Source organism: Tasmannia lanceolata, unplaced genomic scaffold (genome assembly GCF_043159265.1).
Source record: "Tasmannia lanceolata isolate RefF3 unplaced genomic scaffold, GAP_Taslan_0.1 ptg000016l, whole genome shotgun sequence".
Taxonomy (NCBI): Eukaryota; Viridiplantae; Streptophyta; class Magnoliopsida; order Canellales; family Winteraceae; genus Tasmannia; species Tasmannia lanceolata.
In genome coordinates, this window is record NW_027518693.1 from 16,188,847 (window position 1) to 16,211,693 (window position 22,847).

At 38.7% G+C, this 22,847-nt stretch overlaps 1 protein-coding gene across 1 annotated transcript; it reads right to left on the bottom strand.

Annotated features, from left to right (window-relative positions):
- Positions 1-1,865: 1,865 nt before the first annotated feature.
- Positions 1,866-22,615, bottom strand: LOC143848621 (maltose excess protein 1-like, chloroplastic). Its single transcript, XM_077357603.1, has 5 exons — positions 22,244-22,615; positions 5,266-5,556; positions 5,083-5,172; positions 2,259-2,360; positions 1,866-2,093 (listed from the first exon to the last, which is right to left on the bottom strand). The coding sequence occupies exons 1-5, from the start codon at positions 22,577-22,579 to the stop codon at positions 1,989-1,991; spliced, it is 924 nt and encodes a 307-aa protein (XP_077213718.1). The 5' UTR covers positions 22,580-22,615; the 3' UTR covers positions 1,866-1,988.
- Positions 22,616-22,847: the final 232 nt, after the last annotated feature.

Genomic DNA, 22,847 nt, shown 5'->3' on the forward strand with positions numbered 1-22,847 from the left:
ACTCAAAATGAATTCAATTATGAAGATAGGACTGTTAGGACACGTGCCTCAATAGAATGGACTGTTATGGTGTGCACAGTGCACATATTTGTTGTTCTCTTTAATTTTAATTCTTTCTAGAAAACCTTCTTTTATTATGCATTTGAAAATATATGTCCATTTTTTTTATCAATCTTTTTTATATTCTATAGGAGAACCCAATGCAATGCACATGGGAAGACCTTACGTTTATAGGATTTCAAATGTAAAACCCCTGGTTTGGTTGCCAATATAGCATTAAAACTCCTAAAGACTACTAGGGATGTCTCATGGTCAATCATTGTTTGTATGTTCATGTTTCACCCTTGTCTCTTCCCACTAAAATCCTTGCCAAAAATTACAAAAAGGCACTCTCTCTCTCTCTCTCTCTCTCTCTCTCTCTTGACTGCATTACCACACTACTCTGCAAAGTAAATACCATGAAAATATATATATATATATATATATATATATATATATATATATATATATTGGTAATGACACTCCCTACTACTATTATGGAGAGGTTGCAACCAAGCACTACTTACCACTATTCTATGAGGTAAGTTCTAGGGAAATCTAATGCTACTCTCCTCCCTGTTGACTGCTTACACCACACTACTCTGCAAAGTAAATACCCGCAATAGTTACTTTTGAAGAAAAAATGGACCTAAAATGGGAAGACCTTATATTTATATGATTTTAAATAACCTAATAACCTAGATAATAATGCAATACTAGCCTCTATAGGATTTTAATTTTTAAATAGCTCAAGGCCTTGTGTGCACAACAGCCTTGGTTTTCCGTTTATTTAATTTATATTGGTAAAGATTTGATGTAAGTGATAGAGAGCAAGGAAGAAGAAAGTAGAACACAAGAACACAACCAAAAGAAGAAAGCGAGAGCAATGCTCAACCAAATTGATTTATTATCAAAAGTCTCAGTTTTTCCAAAATTTCGAACTCAATCTCATACAACTCATTTTATAGAATTCTTACATGAGACTCTTCCTACTATTAACTACTACAATTTTCAACACCACAACTTACTAAACTTTCTTAAATAAACACAACTTACTAGATTTACATAGTGAAATACAACTTATTAGACACTAGTTAATGAAGCACAACTTACTATGACTAATAACTGAAGGAATAGTCCTTCAAGCATTCATTATATGACATGACTGTCGAGTTGGCGCTGCATCAAGATTTTGAGTTGCTTGCTTTCTTGGGATTTGCTAGGCAAAGCCATTTTCGTGGCTCCCCACTTTATCAGGAGAGAACCGGGCTTTCCATTTGCAGAGTTTTTATATGGTGTAAGCCCTTATAGTCCCTTATTTTTCAAAAAGTATTGTACGGACAACATCATAGGATGATCCAAACCGTCCATAAGATGGAACACAACCTAAATAGGCTGTTCCCCAAAAATCATTACAATAGGATGATCGCAACCCTCCGATTCATAGAGGAACTGCATATTATGGAAACCTCTAGAGATCGGAGGGCCACGATTATCCTATAGAAATGATTTTTGGGGAACAACTTATTTATGCTGTGTACCATCTTATGGACGGTTTGGATCATCCTATGATGTGGTCCGTACAGTACTTTTTGAAAAATAAGGGACTATAAGGGCTTACACCATATAAAATCTCGCATTTACATACAAGATTATTTGCAAATAATTATTTGGGGTATTCCAAAGAGACCCTCTTCAAGTTCAAAACCATTTGCGTCCTTATGTTCAAATAACTTTTAAGAGTATCCAAAGAGGCCCTTAATGTTGTCTTGCAATCTTCCATCAATTCCTCTTTGTGTCAACATCATTGGTGTGGTTTGCATTAATGACTTCAAATGGATTTTGATAGATAAATAGATAATGAAGAAATGGGATGAGTATCGATAAAGAAGAGAATTAATACCCTTTGTTGCAAATGGGTGGAATAGATCCATTAATAAATGTAAAATTCAAGTAAATAAATAAGGGGCCAACCTTTTGGCAATTTCCTTCACCAAGAAGTGTGCTGATGAGAAGAAGGATACCAATTTCTTGGGGTCTCCAGGGTCTACTAGCTGGAACAAAGAAAATATTCATACTTAGGAGTGAAAATGAGAAGGGGAATGTAAACCTCATTGCTTTATGTGTAATCTAAAACTTAAAAAAGGCCCAGATTGTACTCACATTGAGATTTGGGTGTAATCAAAATGCACCTTTAACATAGGTTTTGTTTGGCTTACCATATTAGAGAAGCTTTGGCACACCAGTAGTAGGTTAGCAATCCATGTCGAAGATGCTTCTGTTGCGTTCTTTCCGCCATTGGATAATACCCCCAAGTCCATCTGCAAGCTAAGACAGGTGAGAAAAATGTGCTAAAAGTATAAATTTCCAATGGATTTGCTAGCCAATTTCGCGGAAGGCCATTTTGGGGCTCACTTTTGCATTAGAGAACAGCCACCTTAGAGGAATTAATAATGAATAAGACAAAATCTGCTAAGAAGTGAGCCTGTGTGGTGTTGTTTCTCTACTGTGAAATTGAGGCGAAATGGGTTTCCACAAAATTGCCCCAATTTTGAAAGAGAGCGTAATTTCACAAATTGCATTTCGCGGGCCCTTCTTTCCACCTCAGGGATGGTTTAGGATCACCCTCTTTTGCACTATGGCGATTTGGCTGCCACATGAGTGGTCATGATCACAAACACGTGTACCAAATTAGAGATGAATACAGAAAATGAGAAAACAACTAAAACCAAATTCTTTCCCCATTTGCACCCTTAAAATTAGGAACGACACCCATTTCAGTTACTCCATCTGTTTAAAGGTGGAAGAAACAAATGAAATAAGAGAAATGACAACATGGATCAGGATGAGTTTCACCAATAATGAGTTTCCCTGTATTTGACCAACACACGTTCTCCATTGAATTTTTTTCTAAACTAGAGAATAATTTCCTTGTTTTCAAGCAAATTGCAGCCCCACTTGATCCTGGAATTTTGTATGAAAAAATCCATGTACCAAAGTGCATTCAAGATTTGAAATAACTTACTAGGGATTCTCTCCTTACCCTTGAGAACTTGTGCATTCAAGATTTGAAATAACTTACTAGGGATTCTCTCCTTACCCTTGAGAACTTGCCCTTGAGTCAAACTCCATAAAGTTGAATTGGTTTTCACTTATTTGACCACCCACATCTATATACCCATTAGATATTAAATCCAAAAATAACATGTGGATGGGGGGAGATGTCCATAATAAAGATACAAAGTTGGGGAGGCAAAGAACACTGAAGCTTTCATGGTTGTCAACATTATGCAATACCGAAGTTTTCATGGTTGTCCATCAAGAATTTGGTGTCAAATTTTAGTGGCAGACAATGGTTTGTGGCTTTGTGCAACTTAGACTGGTTTGAGGGTCAAAATTGACGTCGGCCGAATCACAGGTTAATTAAATGCTTCCTCCCTTGTCTGCTAGCAAGAAGATCTCAAGGTTGGAGATGGATACATTTGATAAATCTTCACATTACAATTGGCCATCTTCTAAACATTCCTTTTTCAATGGAAAAAACTATTAGGTTGAACTCTTCTTTGGTATCAACATAATAGCCATATATAGTCATTGACTCCTTCGAAAGAGGAGAACAGTGACCTATTATGGAGCCATACAATGCATTACAGACGTATGATTATTACGCTTTAGTTGGGTTATTCTAATTCACCCTTTATATGGAACTTAAATCAAAATACCTAATAATAACATGGAGATGCAGTTGTACAAACTTCTATTATGCGCACGTGTGGAGAGCCAAAGACAATCATGTGAAATCCAATCCACGGAATAATTTGATCAATAGAAACATCATTGTCGTAAAGGTCATAACGCCAGAGGAATCATTATTGGAGAGCACAGAAAGGCGGGGGGGAGTCATGTGTAATATATCATAAAATTAATCTTTCGACAAATGCATACATTTGTCCCATACAGTAAGGGACGGTGAGAAGAGATATATTTTACATCTCAAAGGGGCTATGACTGGAGATATAAAACAAATAAATATGAAGATTGATGACTTAGGGATATAAATGGAGATAAAAAAACAAATAAGTATGAAGATTCATGACCTAGTTTGGCATGTACATTATGGTTGGAAATTGTAAATTATGGTTTTGTAAAGTCTTTGTAGTCTTCTAGGATAGTTAATTTGTGTGGAAAAATGTAAAAGTCATTGTATGTTTTCTAGAGTTATTAATGTCTACGCTAAATTATCAATTATCAAAAAGTCAATGTGGATGGATGATGTTGCTTAGCAGGGGCGGAGGCACATATAGCATGAGGGGGGCCATGCTCACCACCACCCCCCAAAATGACTAGCAAAATCTCTTTTATGGTTCAAGGCATCCACATTTTGAAGAAAAAGGGAAAAGAACTCCAAGTCTATTGTAAGTGTGTTTTGAAATATGGGAGCTCTATACGGGCCCTTTGGTCGTGTATCTCCCAAGATCGCTTTTACCTTGCTCTTAAGATCACAACGCAGCAAATATAATCGATCAAGCCAATTGGGGCCAACATGCTGGTGGATGCATATAGATGTTAAAGACCTCAAACAAATGAGAATAATGTATGATGATAAATTTCAAAAGTTTAATTTTATAAATATTAACAACTAACAGCTTTTTTGGATATCAATAAAACGATTGTTCATGTCTTTCTTCACTGCACACACAAAATAAAATATTTTGCAAAGTGGGAACAATTATTTTCATGCGAAAAAGTCATTAACATTATATATTGTTTGTATAATTTTTTTTTTTAAATGCATAATTGAAATTTGCTGTGCATTTACAGTCCAAACTAGCCATTAAGGCAAAGCTTTTTCCATAGAATATTTGTTTATCAAGTGGTGGGAGAGTGAGTGAATGGAGAAGCCATGAGTGACGAGAGTGTGAGAAGTGGCTGAAAATAGGTAAAAGAAAAACTCTAAGCTAATATTCCGTGGAAAAAAAATGCATGGTTGCCAAACATGGCCTAAAGGAAGGAACAAATTGGATATGGTTCCTAGAGACATACCATTTTCAAGTAGAAAGGTAACATAGCCGAGATTAAGAAACCAACTGACTTCTTCCTCTCAATATGGAAATAAAATCTAGACAGAATAACCTGAAAAAAACATGTGTTGAAAAATAATCACCATAATATCCATCACATTGCTAGATAAGAAACTAAAAAAATAACATTGATAAAATTACTAACCTGTGTAAGAAGATATAAACACCCAAAAGAAATTGTATGGTTCCAGGCTTTCCAAACAACTTCTGGAATATGACCTCTATAATTCAAATAATTCAAAGAAAACCCAATTGAAGAAGCCATTGATGCAACTAAAAGTAATGGGAAATGGCTTGTTCTGCTTAGAAAACTCTTTACTAGTAAAACAAGGTAAAAGATGAGAGTAAAAGCATAGATGGTGATTCCTTCATGATCCTTCTGAGAGACTGAACCAGAAAGAAGGGCCAGATTTCCAGTTATCGCGGGTAATGGTTCCTGCAGGCAAATTTGATTGCTTTAATCAATATTAAATAATTATCCAAATAATAGAAATTGAAAATAAAAATAAGTGACCCAGATCAGGACCACCCCCCCCCCCCCCCCCCACGCTTCTTCCTTCAAAAGGCTTTTTTTAATTCTTTTTCTTTAAAGAAATTTTAGCTATTGATATTTGTAGATCTTAATCAAGTGCATTTCTCTACATATTTATACTACAAGAAAATAAGCCACGAATATTGTTTGTGGGAAAAAAATAAATACTTTTATGGCTAAGTTTTCATATGGTAAAAATAGAGCCAGAGCTTAAGAATGGTGTATTTTTTATATGGTAAAAATAGAGCTGGAGCTTAAGAATGGTGTATATCATACATATTAGTTGACGATTATACAGAAATTTGCATGGGAAAGATATTTAATAGTTACGCGGAAATTTATATTTATATGGTTTTAAATAACCTTGAAGGCCTCCCAAGTTTTCAAGTACCGATTTACATTTAAAAAGTATCTAATAATTAATGGAAACTTTACATTTATGAGTTTTAAAATAACCTCGTGTAACCTCTAAGTTTTCCCATTATATAGTACAAGTTTAATAGGTAAAAGAAAATTTACATTAACCTTTAGAGCCACCTTATGTTGCATAAGTACAGGTACTAGTGTTGGAATCCGACACAGGTATCGAGTGCCAAATTTGGCAAACCTTAAAAAGATTGATTTGTGGATTCACAAAAGTATTTTTATCAGCTTCTAAGTTTTAATTTTTTTTACATAAAAATATGGTTATAATTGAAAATTTTAATAAGCACAAATAATGTTTTATTTTCATTTAAAAACTTACTATTGGGATGGGTAAAAATAAAATAAAAAACGTCCCATAATTGTAAAGTTGTGGAAGTAGTATTTAGAAAAAAAGGATTTGCTAGTGTCCATCGCAGATGGCCTGTTGCATGTGAGAGTGTCCATCGCAGATGGCCTGTTGCATGTGAGAGCAACCACACAGGCTCACTTTTCAACAGATTTTGTCTTCATTCACGAGGTGGCTGATCTCACATGCAACAGGCCATCCGCGAAGTGCCTTTTGCAATGGACGCTAGCAAATCCCTTTTTTTTAAAAAAACAAATAAAAGAGATCAAGAAGTATCTCAGTGAATCCAAAAGTACAGAAATCAGAGACGTTCTCACACGGATACTACACACATGTTGAAGAATCCACATAAAAGTACATGTATTGTATTGCTTTGTGTTTTGTGTGTGTATTCCTTTCAGTTTTTGTTACATGTTTTGTTCTTGTATCCCTTTCAGTTTTTATTAGATACGGTGTGCATGTAGTCCGTTTGGGTTTTGTTACATATTTTGTGCATGTATAAATTTGTGTTTTTGTTATATGTGTTGCACATGTATTTTCCTTTATGTTTTAGTTATATGTTGATGCTGCCAAGGTCTCACACAATAAATCAGGTCAAGATGATTGATGAAGCAAATCCAGACAATCATAGATTTCAATAATCGAACACGAAAAACAACCCAAGAACTAATCATATGACAATATATAAGAGGTTAAGCAAACATGGTCCACAATCCGCACAAGGTAACAATATATAAACCAAATCACAAAGATTAAGAAGTGAGAGAAATCACTTACTACGAAGAAAGAAACCATCCAGCATCAAGCCAATTCAAATCCCACCAATTAATTGGCTTGATGCTGGATGGTTTCTTTCTTCGTAGTAAGTGATTTCTCTCACTTCTTTTCCCACCACTTGAAGGACCAAAGCTAAGGAAACTCTTCTCTTCATAAACAGTATAATTTCTTCAATACTTCAAATTCATGGGGTTTAGACCATAGCTACCAGGGTGGGAAACAAATTCGGGAAACGAAACGTGAAACGAAAACGGGAAACATGTGAAAAGGAATATAGGGGAAATGAGAAACGAGAAAACGATAGAAAGTCATATGAGAAACGTCTTAGGAAACACATTAGAAGCATTTCAGATACGATAGAGAAACCATACATGAAACATAAGGAAAATATATGTAGTTTTGTAGATTTAAATTTTGTTAATTTCAAATTCCTGTTTGAATTTTTCATATTTTCATTTATATTACAATATGTGCTATTGTTTTCTTTTTAAATTTCTGTTCCACAATTTTTGATGTGTTTTTTCTCCAAAATGATTCTCGTAAGTTCCACACATGTTTCCTACACGTTTCACATGCGTTTTCTACAAGTGTTGCATACGTTTATCACGCGTTTCACACATAATTTACATAAGTTTCTCATATGTTTCCCATGCATTTCGGAAACATTTCTCCAATTTTTTTTATCATGTTTCGGAAACGTTTCCGAAACACGTTTCCCTCGTTTTAGGGGAAACGAGTTTCCCACCCGCGAGAAACGATTTTTCGGGGAAACGGGTTTCCCACCCGCCCAAGGAGTTTCTGGCGACTATGGTTTAGACACCCTTTCAAATCCCTTACACCGATGAAATATGAAAACCCTTAACTATTCTTCACTTAAACCCCTATCTTCAAATAAAAAATAATGTCCTTTTGTTGTCCACATGTGAAGCATTCATTGTCTTCTTACATACAACAAAATGTATAATCTTAGAAAAAATATAAACAACAACAAAGATACAATCAAAACCTCATTGAGTTCATGGAAGACTTAAAACAAACTCCATACAAATATCCTCCAATGGAGCCTGTAGGACTGGTAATGGAGTGTACAGCTAGCTATTCTAGCTCTCACTCTTGGTTTAAATGCCATACAAAACAGAAGGCAATAGTCTTATCCCAACCAAAATATCCAGTTAGCCCCATCGATGTATCTCAAACATAATACTCTATCAAAGAACTAGTTAGAATGCATTGTGAATTTCCTTACTAGAGATATTGCACAAGATAGTCGTAATTGTTGCTACTAATATGTAAATCGGTACTGTTGGGATTTGAAATATATCATAAAATAATATTGGTCGCAGAAGATGAAGTCACACACTTATTAGAAGTAATAATCTTGTAAGATGGGATGATCGACATATTGGCCTCAAGGAGACATCAACTCTCAATCTAGGGGTGTGCACTCACGCAACCCGGATGCCTTTCAAACTTGCTTATCATGTCGATTACCTTGATCAGAAGAAAATAAAGGAGAACAAAGATCGTAAAAACAGAACCAAAGAGAACCAGAAGAGAGAAAATGGAAAGCCTTTTTTCCTTTCGGAATATCTCTCTCTGTTATCACAAAACCGAATTTAAAGAAAGTGAAAATATGCTTAATTCACGAAACATCACACGTTAATTGCGCATTAGATGTTTCCAAACGGTCCACTAAACCACGTGGAAACCATAACCCAAACGAAAAAGAAGAGATAAACACTATCTGATAAAGAAGCTATTTTTCCGTGGTAAAGAAAACCTTTTTCTGGGAAAGGAAAAAATAAAATAAAATAAATAAATGTAACTAGATAAAAGAGGAAAGGAAAAAATATAAAATAAATTTCACACACACGCCAAGTACACGACCCGGCCCGCCCAGCTCGACGCGCGTAGGGTAAAGATTTTCCTACAAACTTCATGGTTTTCTCTTTAAGAATCCCCAACCCTTAGAGATTCTCTCTCTCCTCTCCTCTCATTCTTCCAATGTGGGACTAAAGATCTCCACAAATATCAAGAAGAAATGGAAGGGAGATTCGAATTTGGATTTGAAATTCTCAAAACTCCAAAAGGTCACGTGTGCTACAAAATGACAAAAGACCGCAAGTTGTAGCTTTGAATTACAATATGGCTTTTCTTTAAACAAACAAGAAAAGGACAAGATGTCTTTTCTCTTAAAATATAAAAGAAAAGTAAACAATCCCCAAATAATTCGAAATTGTAAGAAAACAATAAAATCACAAAGAGACTAATTTGATCACAAGGCAAAGGAATATGTTATGCATCAATACAACATAGGTGATTTTTGGACTTGAACCTTTACTTATTGTAGATATATTGAATTTATCAAGTACTTAGTGAGCTTATCAAATCTTGAACCATGTACTTTGAGTAATAAACTAAGATAACATACCACATACATAAGCAAGTTCATACGGTTTAGCACTTGTCATCCATGTGTTGTATCATGTTTTCATGAGAGCGTTAGAGAGAATTTGCCCAATTCTCATAGAAAGCAGCAACACTTCCACACTCATATAAGTGTATCTATCAGAATTGCATATAAGTATGCACCCCACTAACAATTAGTTAACCAGCTAGTCAACTATAACATTGATAGTCCAATAACTCATCCTCCTCGCGTCACAGGTTACACCCACATATAATAATAGGCTCTGTGAACTTAATTAACTATCATCATGGTGCAAAACAAATCACTCAAATAACTTGTTCCCATTGAACCTACTTCTTAGAATCTCATTACAAATAGGTTGGGTTCCTGTTATTGGTGATTTAATTAGCCCATCTCCATCGATGTGCTAATGACAAGTTCCCATTTAGTACTTCTGTAAGATAATCTGATATATTGTCTACTGATCTTACATAATCAATGGTTATCACTCCATTCTTTAATAGCTGTGTTGTGAAGTTATGCCTCAGACGAATGTGTCAAGATTTTTTATTATAAGCATTGTTATCTTCTCTTCCAATAACAGCTTGTCAATCATAATGGATTGTAATACATGATACTGGCTTATTCCAAAGTGGAATATCTATCAACAAATTTCTAAGCCATTCGGCTTCCTCACTTGCTTTCTCCAAAACAATGAATTCTGATTCCATATTAGATCTTACTATACATGTTTGCTTGTTTGTCTTCAAAGAAACTACAGTATTACCTAGGGTGAAGACATATCCACTCCCTGATTTACTTTCTAATCTTGATATCCAATTAGCATCATTGTACACTTACAACGAGATATTTTGATTGAACCTCTTTAAAAATACAGGTTTGCAATCAAATTGATTGAACCTCTTTAAAAATTTCTCTACATACTGAGACCGGGTTAAAATTATTTCTTCTAAATTTCTTTTAATTTTAATACCTAATATCACATCTATCTTTCTTAAGGCCTTTCATATCATAGTTATTCGATAGTAATTTTTTAGTGTCTTTGATTACCTTTACATTTGTTTCGATGATTAACATATTATCTACATACATACATACAATTACAGCAGTGTCCGTACTAAATCTATTGTATACACATTTATCTGTTTCGTTAATTATGAATCCATTAGATATATCACACTATCAAATTTCGCATGCCATTGTTGAAGAGATTGTTTCAGTCCATATAGAGACTTTATTAGTTTACATACTTTGTGTTCTTAGCCTTGGATCACAAAACCATCAGGTTGCTCCGTATAAATCTTTTCATCTAATTCATCATTTAAGAAAGTTGTTTTGGCATCCATTTGATAGATTTCTAGATTATAAATTGCTTCCATAGCAATTGACACTCGTGTGATAGTTATTCTGGTTACAGGTGAATATATGCCAAAAAGTCCATTCCTTACTTTTGTTTAAACCCTTTGGCTACTAGTCATCTTTGTATTTTTCAATAGTACCATCAATTTTTAGTTTCTTTCTAAAGGTTCACTTGTAACCAATAAGTTTGAAACTAGGAGGTAAATCAATTAAGATCCATGTGCCATTATTGTTTACCTTTTGTTAGTTAAGAGAAAAGACATCTTGTCTTTTTCTTGTTGGTTTAAAAGAAAATTCAAATTGTAATTCAAAATTACAACTTCCGGTCTCTTGTCATTTTGTGGCAACACTTGTGCTCTTTTGAACTTTTGAGAATTTCAAACCCAAATTTGAATCTCCATCCATTTTTAGTTTCTTTCTAAAGATTCACCTGTAACCAATAGGTTTGAAACTAGGAGGCAAATTAGTTAAGATCCATGTGCCATTAATGTTTACCTTTCATTAATATTTTAACAGAAAAGACATCCTGTCCTTTTCTTGTTGGTTTAAAAGAAAATCCACATTGTAATTCAGAAATACAACTTCCGGTCTCGTCATTTTGTGGTACACTTGTGCTCTTTTGAACTTTTGATAATTTCAAACCCAAATTTGAATCTCCCTCCATTTCTTCCTGAGTTTCGTAGAGATCTTTAGTCCCACATGGGAAGAATGAGAGAAGAGAGGGGTAAATATAGAAGTTGAATCTCTAAGTGTGGGAGATTCTTAGAGAGAAATCCATGGAGTTTGAGGGAAAATCTTTATCATGCACGCGTACCGAGCCTTGCCATGCCAGGTCGGGTCGGGTGGACATAGCGTGCATGTATGTAATTCATTTTTTATTTAATTTTCTTTTCTATTTTATCTACTTACATTTATTTATTTTATTTTATCTTTTTCCTTTTTGAGGAAAAGGTTTTCTTTACCACAACAAAAGAGCTTCTTTGAGGGATAGTGTTTATTTCTTTACCGTTTAGGTTAAGGTTTCCACGTAATTTATTGGATCATTTAGAAACATCTAATGCACAAATAAGGTGTAACGTTTCACGAATTAAGAGTCTTTTCAGTTTCTTTAAAATCACTTTTGAGATAACAGAGAGATAATCCAAAAGGAAAAAAAAGCTTTATGTTTTCTCTCTCCTGGTTCTCTCTGGTTCTGTCTTTTACAATCTTCGTCCTCCATTATTTTCTTCTGATCAAGGCAATCAGCATGATAAGCGAGTTCGAAAGGCATCTGGGCTGCGAAAGTGCACACCCTTGGAGCGAGAGGTGACGTATCCTGGAGGCATACGCCGATCATCCAATCTGCACTGTGGATTCGTCATAATGGGGGCAAGATTTGCCTTTAGGACACCAAATACATATTCATGTCTCAACTCGATAAGTGATCTCTTCTCTATTTTCTTTGTTTACAATTCATGATTACTGCTTCTCTTAAGTGTGACTTCATCTTCGGCGACCAATATTATTTTATCGTATTCGAATCCCAACAGTACTGATTTACATATTACTAACAACAATAACTACTACATTTAGACATTGGACCCAACCGTAGAATAATCTACATCTTCGGCATATAACTCTAGCATCACATCAAAGTCAATAGCTTTGGCAATCATAGGGGCTAATAGCATGCCTCATATGCTCAAAGCATCAACCATTCTATTCTAACTCCCTGCTTTAGGTCGAATCAAGAAGGTAAGCCACCAATCAAGCATGTTGAGAATTCAACTCATTGTATCATTAATGTGCTTCAAGGCCTCATCATCTTCTGCTCAAAGCATGACTCTTCTGCTCAAAGCATCAGCCATTCTATGCTAACTCCCAAATTTAAGTCGAATCAGGAAGGTAAAGTCATGCAGGTAAGTCACCCATCTAGCATGTTGAGTACTCAACTTATTGTATCTTAAAGTGCTTCAAGGCCTCATGATCTAAACATAGAATGAAGGGCCATTGAATAAAGTAATTCCACCAATTACGAAGAACCTACGAACATATGTAGAGTTTCAATGCATCACTTATCCCGCTAAAAAAATATGCAGTATGTAGAGTACCAGTGCATAGTGTCACTTAGTTCACTGGAAAAAAGGATACAGGATTAACTCAAAGCTCTTCTCTGCCTCTAAAATCCACAAAAATGAACCTTCATGGAAACAATCAATGATTGAAGAGATGATGGACCTAATGAACCTCTTACATAACATAGCCAAACCATGTAAGTTGTGAGTCTATTAAACGCTCATTGTCTCTACCTTCTTCTGGTTCATCTCAAGACCTAAATGCAGTACTACACACTCAAGAAAAATCAGCCTATCTATCAAGAGTGCTCATAGAAAGCTCACGGCAATTTATAGATATGGGGTAAAAATCCCTTCCTTAATTAGTGTGGTATGTAGGATTTTTCCTAATGATCAATCCTTAATAAGAAATCTATCAGAAGAGAACATTAAAAGAAAATCCAAGTCGTTAGTTAACTGAACAACGCAGAGGAGGTTCTTAATATCAGGCAGGCACCCATATAATATTACGTACAGAAAGAGAAACGTGTTTGAAATGAGAAGAGTAATCGTAACTGTATATGTGATCGAAAATTCAGTTCTCCAAAAGCAAATTCCTTCATGAAAGAAACCACTTTTAAATTCTTCGCAGACCCTATTAATAATGGAGTGTTTCCCTGCATGTCAGATACCAGGATGGTGCCACCCAATTCTCCAAATGTAATTTTCATTAGTTTGGATGGTGTCCAAAGCATCCGTACACTTTTTGTGGTCTCTGCCCATTGTGTATAGATCCTTCTTAGTGTATACCTCCCTCTTAATGGGACATGCGAGAGACTTCCATGCCGTTATTCCCGACTCTGTTACATAAGAAAGTGGTAGCTAAAGCAAATCTAATTTGCTGCTTTTTGGTTCTTATTAGATAAGTCAGTGGCGTAATAAGCCAGCCTTTTTAGAAAGAAAGTTAAAAAGTCCCTGATTGAACTAGAAAGAAAAAAAAAATGAATGGCCAGAGAGCCATTACCCAGAAGCAGTGTCATTAACCTGGTATTCCGAGCGGGCGAGCCATTACCCACAAGCAGTGTCATTAACCTTGTATTCAAGAGTAGGCACTAATGGTCTGAAGATTATTCAGAGTAGGCACTAATGTTCTGAAGATTATCAGTCATGTGATTGGTTGCACCAGTATTCGGAAATCACTATTGATCATTGTGGCCAAGAGACATTGCACCAAGTGATTGAAGCAGATAATTGTCCTGATATGCTTAGTTGAAGCACTTGTAACAGTGGAGTGACACATGTCCAAGGTATTTACGAATTTCAGAACAAGAAGTGGTTCAAGCGGTATCAGAAGTACCAATATATAGAACAACCTAAGTATGGTTGGTTTGTAAGGACGATGAATAATGACCTCCATTCCGGATGTTGTGTAGCTAGCTTGTATTCTGGCACTGATAGTCTGATACAACACCTTGATGGACTAATGTGCAAGATGCACACATGAGTCGAGTTGGTGCAACCAAAACTGAATCCATGATTTTCTTGATGTAGTGGGACTGATATATAAGCCAAGTATTAGAGTTGCGAGTTGTGAGAATGTCTTTGAGTTTTGTTGAGAATGAGAGTTGCGAGTTATGAGATTGTCTTAGGTCAAAAATGAGAGTTTGTAACTCTACACTGAATTAGTGAAACTCTTCTCCCGTGGGCGTAGGCACACTCTCAAATCAGGTAAATCTTTTGTTCTTCTTTTGCGCGACTGTGTTTCTTGCATCTTTTCTTGATGTTTTGTTGTACATCATGTTTGATCCTTACGTGAGAGATTAGAGATCTCTCGGTTTCTACATTGGACATGCCCACGAACATTGCTTCGGCTATGACCACTGCCCTAAGCATGAGTAGGGGGCAGACAATACCAAGAATGTTGTGTAGTGCATAATAGATTGCTCAACTTAAGATGCATGCTCGAGATGGGATTCATGATTGAGGAGAAGCAAGTTGGAATCAGCAAAGGGTGGTGGTTAAAGATGAACTGATTGGCAATGACAAGAGACACATCCAAGTCCAAGGATGGTGAGGCTATTGAAGACAAGGTCAATGTCGGATACCGGTTATCATATGATGGAGAGGGAGTTAAAGGTGGAGTTGACACGCTGAACATTGCTTTGGCTATGACCACTGCCCCAAGCATGAGTAGGGGGCAGACAATACCAAGAATGTTGTGTAGTGCAGAATAGATTGCTCAACTTAAGATGCATGCTCAAGATGGGATTCATGATTGAGGAGAAGCAAGTTGGACTCAGCAAAGGGTGGTGGTTAAAGATGAACCGAGTGAGCAATGACACGAGACACATCCAAGTCCAAGGATGGTGAGGCTATTGATGACAAGGTCAATGTCGGATGCCGGTTATCATATGATGGAGAGGGAGTTAAAGCTGGAGTTGACACGCTGAAGGTTTTCTTGGCTGTGTTTGGTTGCCCTAAATCTCGGAAACCGACGGGATTTTGAAGGAATTTCAGATGTCATTCCTTGTTTGGCTTCCATTTATAAAATGAAATCCAAGAAGACACATTTGGATGTCTCCTGGGCAAGGCTTTAAATTTCGGTTTCGGAATGCATTTCGGTCCTCACTGAAACCGAAATTTCAGAAATTTAGACGAAATCATTATACGGCTATTTTATAGGGTGTGGAATTTTGATCGAAATTTCGGTAATTTCGGCTGAAATTTCGGGATAATATTAAACAATCGAGATTTTTGGGTCAAATCTCTTAAATTTCAGACGAAATTTTGATCGAAATAAAGTACCGTTTCGATTATAGTGGATTTCGATTTCGGTCTCAACCGAACCCTGAATTTCAAACCGAAATTTCAGATTTCGGTCGAAATTCAAAACCTTGCTCCTGGTGAATTTCATGTCTGATGAGGTGGACTTCTTGTCCCCTCCTTATAGTTTTCAAACCAAATTCCCTTAAAAAAGGTGGAATTTTGCTTGAAAATCTTGGGAATAGTGCCTTTTCTCTCTTCTGTTTCTCTCTCCCCCTCTCTTCTCTCTCTATATTAGTAATGACACCTACTTATTCCCCTACTCTACGAGTCTGTGCCGCACAACCAAATGCTACTTACCTCCTAGGTAATTCCAGGCAAATTCAATGCTTTTCTCCTCCATGTTTCCTTCTTATTCCACTATTCTCCGACACTATGCCCAGCCAAACCATGGTTTTGAATTTCGACCGAAATCCACGGGTTTCAGTGGATACCGAAATCGAAATTTGGTATACCCGAAACATTATGTTAGATGTGTATTATGTGATGTATGTGTTGCCCAAGGGCATAGTGGTCATTGTACCTTCCCTCTTTGTATAAATACATAAGTGAGGGGGAGAAGTCTCCAACTCACTATTTTTCTTCTCATCTCTTCTCTCTACCCTTCTCTCAACATGATATCAGAGCCCTAGGGTTTACCCTAACCTAGGGACCACCATTGGAATACCCCTGCATCTTCTTCTTTCTTCCTTTTTCTTTCTTTTTTTCCCTTTCTCCATCTTCTTCTTCTTCTTTCCTTTTCTTTCTTTTTCTCTCCTCTTTTTTTCCCCCCTTTCTCCATTTACCCCGCTCAAACCCTAACCTTACGGCCTTCCCCTCAAACCTCTCACAACCCTTTTTCCCCGTGAAACCCTAATCTAAAAGGATACCTCTCCTTTCCATTTCTTGCCTTCGTAGTCTCTTTTTTCTACACTCTCCTACATGGTCTAAATCCTTTATGTCTTTCTCCCTCTTCGTCTCCGCGGCTCCGATCTCTTTGGCTCGTTGATATCTCTTCTTTGGTTAATTGTCCTATGTCTACAATTTCTCTTTGTCTTCTTCGGAGCCGCGGTATCAAAGGTGCACACCACCTGTTTAATGAAATGACTGAGTGAGCTATTGTGCCTCCGTCTTCATCTGCTAGCCTCTATTCTCCCTGGCTAGTGATCCTCAGTCTTCTTCTTCTTTCTCTCTTCATTGTGGTCACGATATCATGGTTGGGCCCACTCTCTCTCTCTCTCTCTCTCTCTCTCTCTCTCTCTCTCTCTCTCTCTCTTCTCCTCTGCCGTTGTGTAGTTGAGTGTGTCTCTATATTTCCGTCCTCATGACTCCTCATGTTAGTTCGACTCATACTATCGGATCACCTCTTCTACCTTCGACCACTTTATCTTGCTCTTTCCCTTCTACGGAGGCTTCTTTCCCACAGATGGCTTCTGCCCCTCTTGACAGGGTCCATTCCTTCCCTCCCAGGGATCCTTCCTCGTGCGCAACGCTATCTGCGGCCTCATGGGTCTAGTGTCAGGATCACCTCTTCTACCTTCGACCACTTTATCTTGCTCTTTCCCTTCTACGGAGGCTTCTTTCCCACAGATGGCTTCTGCCCCTCTTGACAGGGTCCATTCCTTCCCTCCCAGGGATCCTTCCTCGTGCGCAACGCTGTCTGCGGCCTCATGGGTCTAGTGTCCCTTTTCCTGATACTTCTATTGTTGGCACATATGTTGGGGGTAATCATTCTAGCTGTGACGGTGGGCTCGTGGCCATGCTTCTGTGAGCGGCCGTGTCGTTGGTGGGCGTGGGTGCCCTTACTACACTTCTTATCCGACAGGGGGACATTTTGTGGCTACATACTATGCCTCTACATCCTCATCCGCTGGACTAGTCGCACATGATGATTATTTCCTTATCTCCAGGGCCGAGTATGATGAGTTTTTGTGCCTGCGTGCGCACCACCGCGCACCTACCTGCCCCTGCTGCACAGTCCCAGTGGTTCGCCAGCTTCCCTCCTCACTACCTCCAGCTACTGGATTATTGATTCAGGGGCCTCCAACCATATGATGGGTAACTCTGCCTCTCTTCGTTCTTTCACCCTCTGCCTCTCATACAGTTACTTTGGCCAATGGGACCACTGCCCCTATTTTCGGTATTGGTACTATTTCTCCTCACTCTAGTCTTCCCTTGTCCTCGGTACTTTGTGTTCCTTAGTCCCCCTTCAATTTACTTTCTGTTAGTCAAATCACAAAGACTCTTAACTGTTCAGTCTCTTTCTTTCCTTCTTATTGTGTTTCTCAGGATTTGTCGATTGGGAAGACGATTGGTTTGGGACGTGTGGTGGATGGTCTCTATCGTCTTGATCGCACCCCTCCTGCTATGTTACATGCTTCTGTTAATGCCTACCAGTGGCATTGTTGTCTCGGCCATCCCTCCCTTTCGCGACTTCAGTAGTCCTCTGTTGTTTCTGGCTTTCTTCTGCCCTTTCAGTGCGAATCTTGTGAGCTCAGGAAACACCATCGTGTGTCCTTCCCATCCCGGGTCGATCGTCGTGCTTCTTCTCCTTTTGAGCTAGTACATTCTGATGTATGGGGTCCCGTCAGGACCACATCTCTCTCTGGTTATCGATATTTTGTCCTCTTTGTGGATGATTTCTCTCATGTGACTTGGTTGATTCTCCTTAAAGGCCGCTTTGAGGTCATGCAGAGATTACTACCCAATATGGTTGTCCTCTTAAGTGTTTGCGCGCTGATAATGCTAGGGAGTACTTCTCTGGTGACTTTCAAAAAATTTTATCCACCCATGGCATTATTCATCAGTCCTCTTGTGCCTACACCTCCCAGCAAAATGGTGTTGCCGAGAGAAAACTCTGATACTTACTTGATATGGCCAGTACTCTTCTCTTTCACATGCGGGTTCCTCAACTCTATTGGAATGATGCCATTCTTACATCTTGTTTCCTGGCTAATCGTCTCCCCTCTTCTATTTTATATGGCACCTCTCCCTTCTCGGTCTTACATCCTCAGGGGGATCCATTTCCCCTCACTCCCCAGATTTTTGGTTGTGTTTGCTTTTTTCACAACGTCTACATCGGCCTGGATAAGTTGGCCCCTCGGGCGGAGCAATGTGTCTTTCTGGAGTATTCTCGCACCCAGAAAGGTTATCGTTGTTATAATCTTAGACTACGACGCTTATTTGCTTCTGCCGATGTCACATTCTTGGAGTCGGTCTCCTACTTTATTGTTCCTGCTGAGAGTACTCCCATTGTATCCGACCCCCAGGTTCCTCTTCCCCTTCCGGTCCTACGTGACCCGGTTGCGTCCTCTTCTCCACCGTTAGAGGTATCAGTGGCTCCTCCTATGTTAGATTTTGCACCATTACCAGTCCCAGCTCCTCCTCCTTCAGCTCCTACGAGCTGGGGGAGGAAGGGGAGCCGAAGTCAGCGGCGTCCGAGGCCAGATGTCCATCACTCTGCACCTGAGGCATTGTCTTCTCAGCCGGAGATACCGCCTTCTACCTCTCATGTATCTTCTACTCCTGATGTAGCTGTAGATGCTCCTATTGCCTCCTGCACTCGTTCACACAACTGCTCATCCTATTTTATCTTATATTTCTTATGATCATCTTACCCCGTCATTTCGTACCTTTGTCTCTTCTTTGTCCTATGTTTCTTTGCCTAAATCTGTGCAGGAGGCTCTTGCTCACCTTGGGTGGCGTGCTGCTATGGACAGCAAGATGGCCGCTCTCTAGGCCAATCATACTTGGGATATAGTTTTCCCTCGTCCTGGTGCTCATCTTATTGGTTGTCGATGGGTGTATGCCATCAAATATTTTCCAGATGGGACGGATGAGCGCCTTAAGGCGCATTTGGTTGCCAAAGGGTATACGCAGACCTATGGGATTGACAACCATGAGACCTTCTCTCCTGATGCTAAGATTCCATCAGTGCGTGTTTTTATTTCTCTTGCAGTCAATCATGGGTGGCCATTATATCAGCTAGACGTAAAAAATGCCTTCCTCCATGGTGATTTGGTTGAGGAGGTGTATATGGACTATGGAGCAACCGCATGGTTATGTTGCTCAGGGGGAGATGTCCTCCTCAGTATGTCAGCTTCGTAAATCCTTGTATGGTCTCAAACAGTCTCCTAGAGCCTGGTTTGGACGATTCAGTGAGGCCCTCATGAGATATGGCATGAGGCAGTGTGCAATTGATCATTCAGTTTTCAGCCATCAGTCAGGTGCTGGTCATGTTCTTCTTATAGCGTATGTGGATGACATTATTATCACAGGGAGTGACACAGTTGGTATTCAGCAGTTGAAGACTTTTCTGCAAAAAGAGTTCTCCACAAAAGATCTTGGCCGCCTTCGATACTTTTTAGGGATTGAGGTAGCATACTCTGGTACTACTCTCTCTCTCTCTCTCTCTCTCTCTCTCTCTCTCTCTCTCTCTCTCTCTCTCACACACACACACACACACACACACAGAGGAAGTATGTGTTGGATCTTCTAGATGAGACAGGGTCGTCAGGTATGAAACTGGCCACTACCCCCATGGTACCAAATACAAAGCTGCATCCAGAAGAAGGTGACTTGTTACATGACCCTGGTAGATATAGGAGACTTGTGGGGAAGCTCATATACCTCACCGTGACTCGACCCGATATTTCTTATGCCGTGGGAATTGTTAGCCAGTTCATGAGCGCTCCTCGTACATCTCACTTGGTAGCTGTGAGTCAGATTCTTCGATATTTGAAAAGCGCCCCAGGGAAAGGGCTGCTTTTCAAAAGACATGGCCATCATAGAGTTGAGGGATACAGTTATGCTGATTGGGCAGGCTCTCCAACAGATAGACGCTCCACGACTGGCCATTGTACCTTTGTGGGAGGTAACCAAGTGTCCTGACGCAGTAAGAAGCAAAATGTTGTAGCCAAGTCTAGCGCTGAAGCGAGTATTGAGCCATGTCACATGCTGGCAGTGAGCTTATCTGGCTACGATCACTTCTGTCTGAGATCGGATTTCCCTCCTCATCCCCTGCACAACTATACTGTGACAACAAGGCCGCTATCCGCATTGCTACCAATCCGGTCTTCCATGAGCGTACGAAGTATATAGAGGTGGACTGTCACTTCACACGTCACAGGATTCAGCAGAGAGAGATATGCACTACTTTCACTCAATCGGTAGACCAACTTGCTGATGTTCTCACCAAGCCCCTTAAGCAAGGCTAGACTTAGTGATATTTGAACCAAGCTTGGAATGCTCAATATTTACATTCCAGCTTGAGGGGGGTGTTGCCCAAAGGCATAGTAGTCATTGTACCTTCCCTCATTATATAAATACATAAGTGAGGGGGAGAAGTCTCCAACTCACTATTTTTCTTCTTAGCTCTTCTCTCTACCCTTCTCTCAACACGTAAATTTTGGCGGAAATTTGGTAATTTTGGCGGAAATTTGGTAATTTCGCCCGAAACTTTGTAGGAGATAAAATATTATTTTATTTGATTTCGTTGGATTTTAACCGAAATTTCGGTTTCGGTGAGGACCGAAACGCATTCCGAAACTGAAATTTGAAACCATGGATCCAACTAGTGATTATCTAATCAAGGTGAGTCCACGTGACACAGTAAGGATTGTGACCATACCCACTCAATTAAAAACACCCATGACTAGTGCAACTTAATCAAACCCTCGGTGGGGCAATCCTGACTGGCCAAAATAAGCTCATTTTGACCTGATCAAGTTTTTAACCAAGTACAATCACTTAAAAATTCACATATGAGTGCTTAAATGGTGTCTGCACATACATGAACATATTTTTTAAACGTATAGTGAAGCTCAATCCATAGGGTGATCCAGAGCATTCATTTGTTGGGCGCCAATGTAAATGGGATGTTCCCTGAAAATCATCTCCATATGATGATCCTAACCCTCCGATCTGTAATGGGACAGGCACATTATAAAACCCTCTGGTTAGGACTTAGGATCATCCTATGGAGATGATTTTTTGGGCGTGCCCTATTTACACTGGGACCCAACAATTGAATGGTTTGGATCTTTTTTTTCAATAGCGCCCTTCAGTTTAGCATTCCTTGTATAATTACATACATATACATATGTACATGCCTAAAAATGCTAAGCCCGGTCGCATCATGAGTATCAAAATTCTAATTATAGTTCAGCTCTACAAGATTAAAACAATCTTCCCATGGCCGAACAGAGTTCACATCTCTATTCGATAAAGGTCTTGAAATGCCAATGATGAAATTTTTTTGGTAAAAATGAAGGATCAGGGTGCTTCATTTGGAGTAGGACCCAGACACTTCTACTACCATGGTAGCCCACATGATCTACTATCCCAATTAAGATATACCATGCATCTAGAAAAATTAAAGGATGAACAAATGAAAATCAAATAAGAACAAGCATTTACCTCTGACAAGAACCCACCATGCCTCTTCGCCACAAAATCATTCTCCGGCCATAGATTCGATCTCCCCTTATTGGTGGGGGCTTTAATCCGAATAAATGGTTTCTTAATAATGTGAAGGATTCTTGATATGGAGCACCATCTTCTGCAATTCCGGACTGGAACTCCAGAATCAGTTTCCATTTTTAGAAAAAACCGACGAAGCTTAAGGAGGAAGGTGAAGTGGGTTGCTTTGACTCCCAAGCTGGGAAAAAATTTCCCTGCTCTGAACTTGAATTCGAAGCTTTTGGCCCTGGCATGAACAGATATTCTCCATGACTGATTCTTTGTTGCTTGCATTTATAGATAAAAATTGCAAACAAATTAATGGAGAAGAAAGAGACATGGTTGGCTTTTGTTTGGAGGTGTGATTTATCATCTTTACTAGCCGTTGGAGGTGAGGGGAGTTTTCAAATTTTGAAATTACAAAAGGGTAGATGGAAAGAGGACCGTTGCTTTAATGGCGGGCCATGTTCCCCACCGCTTGACCCATACATTTAGGAGTTTTGGAAATGATAAATTCGCCCCTTTTATGTACTTGGAACAGCCCCTTCCAGTGTAAAGGAGT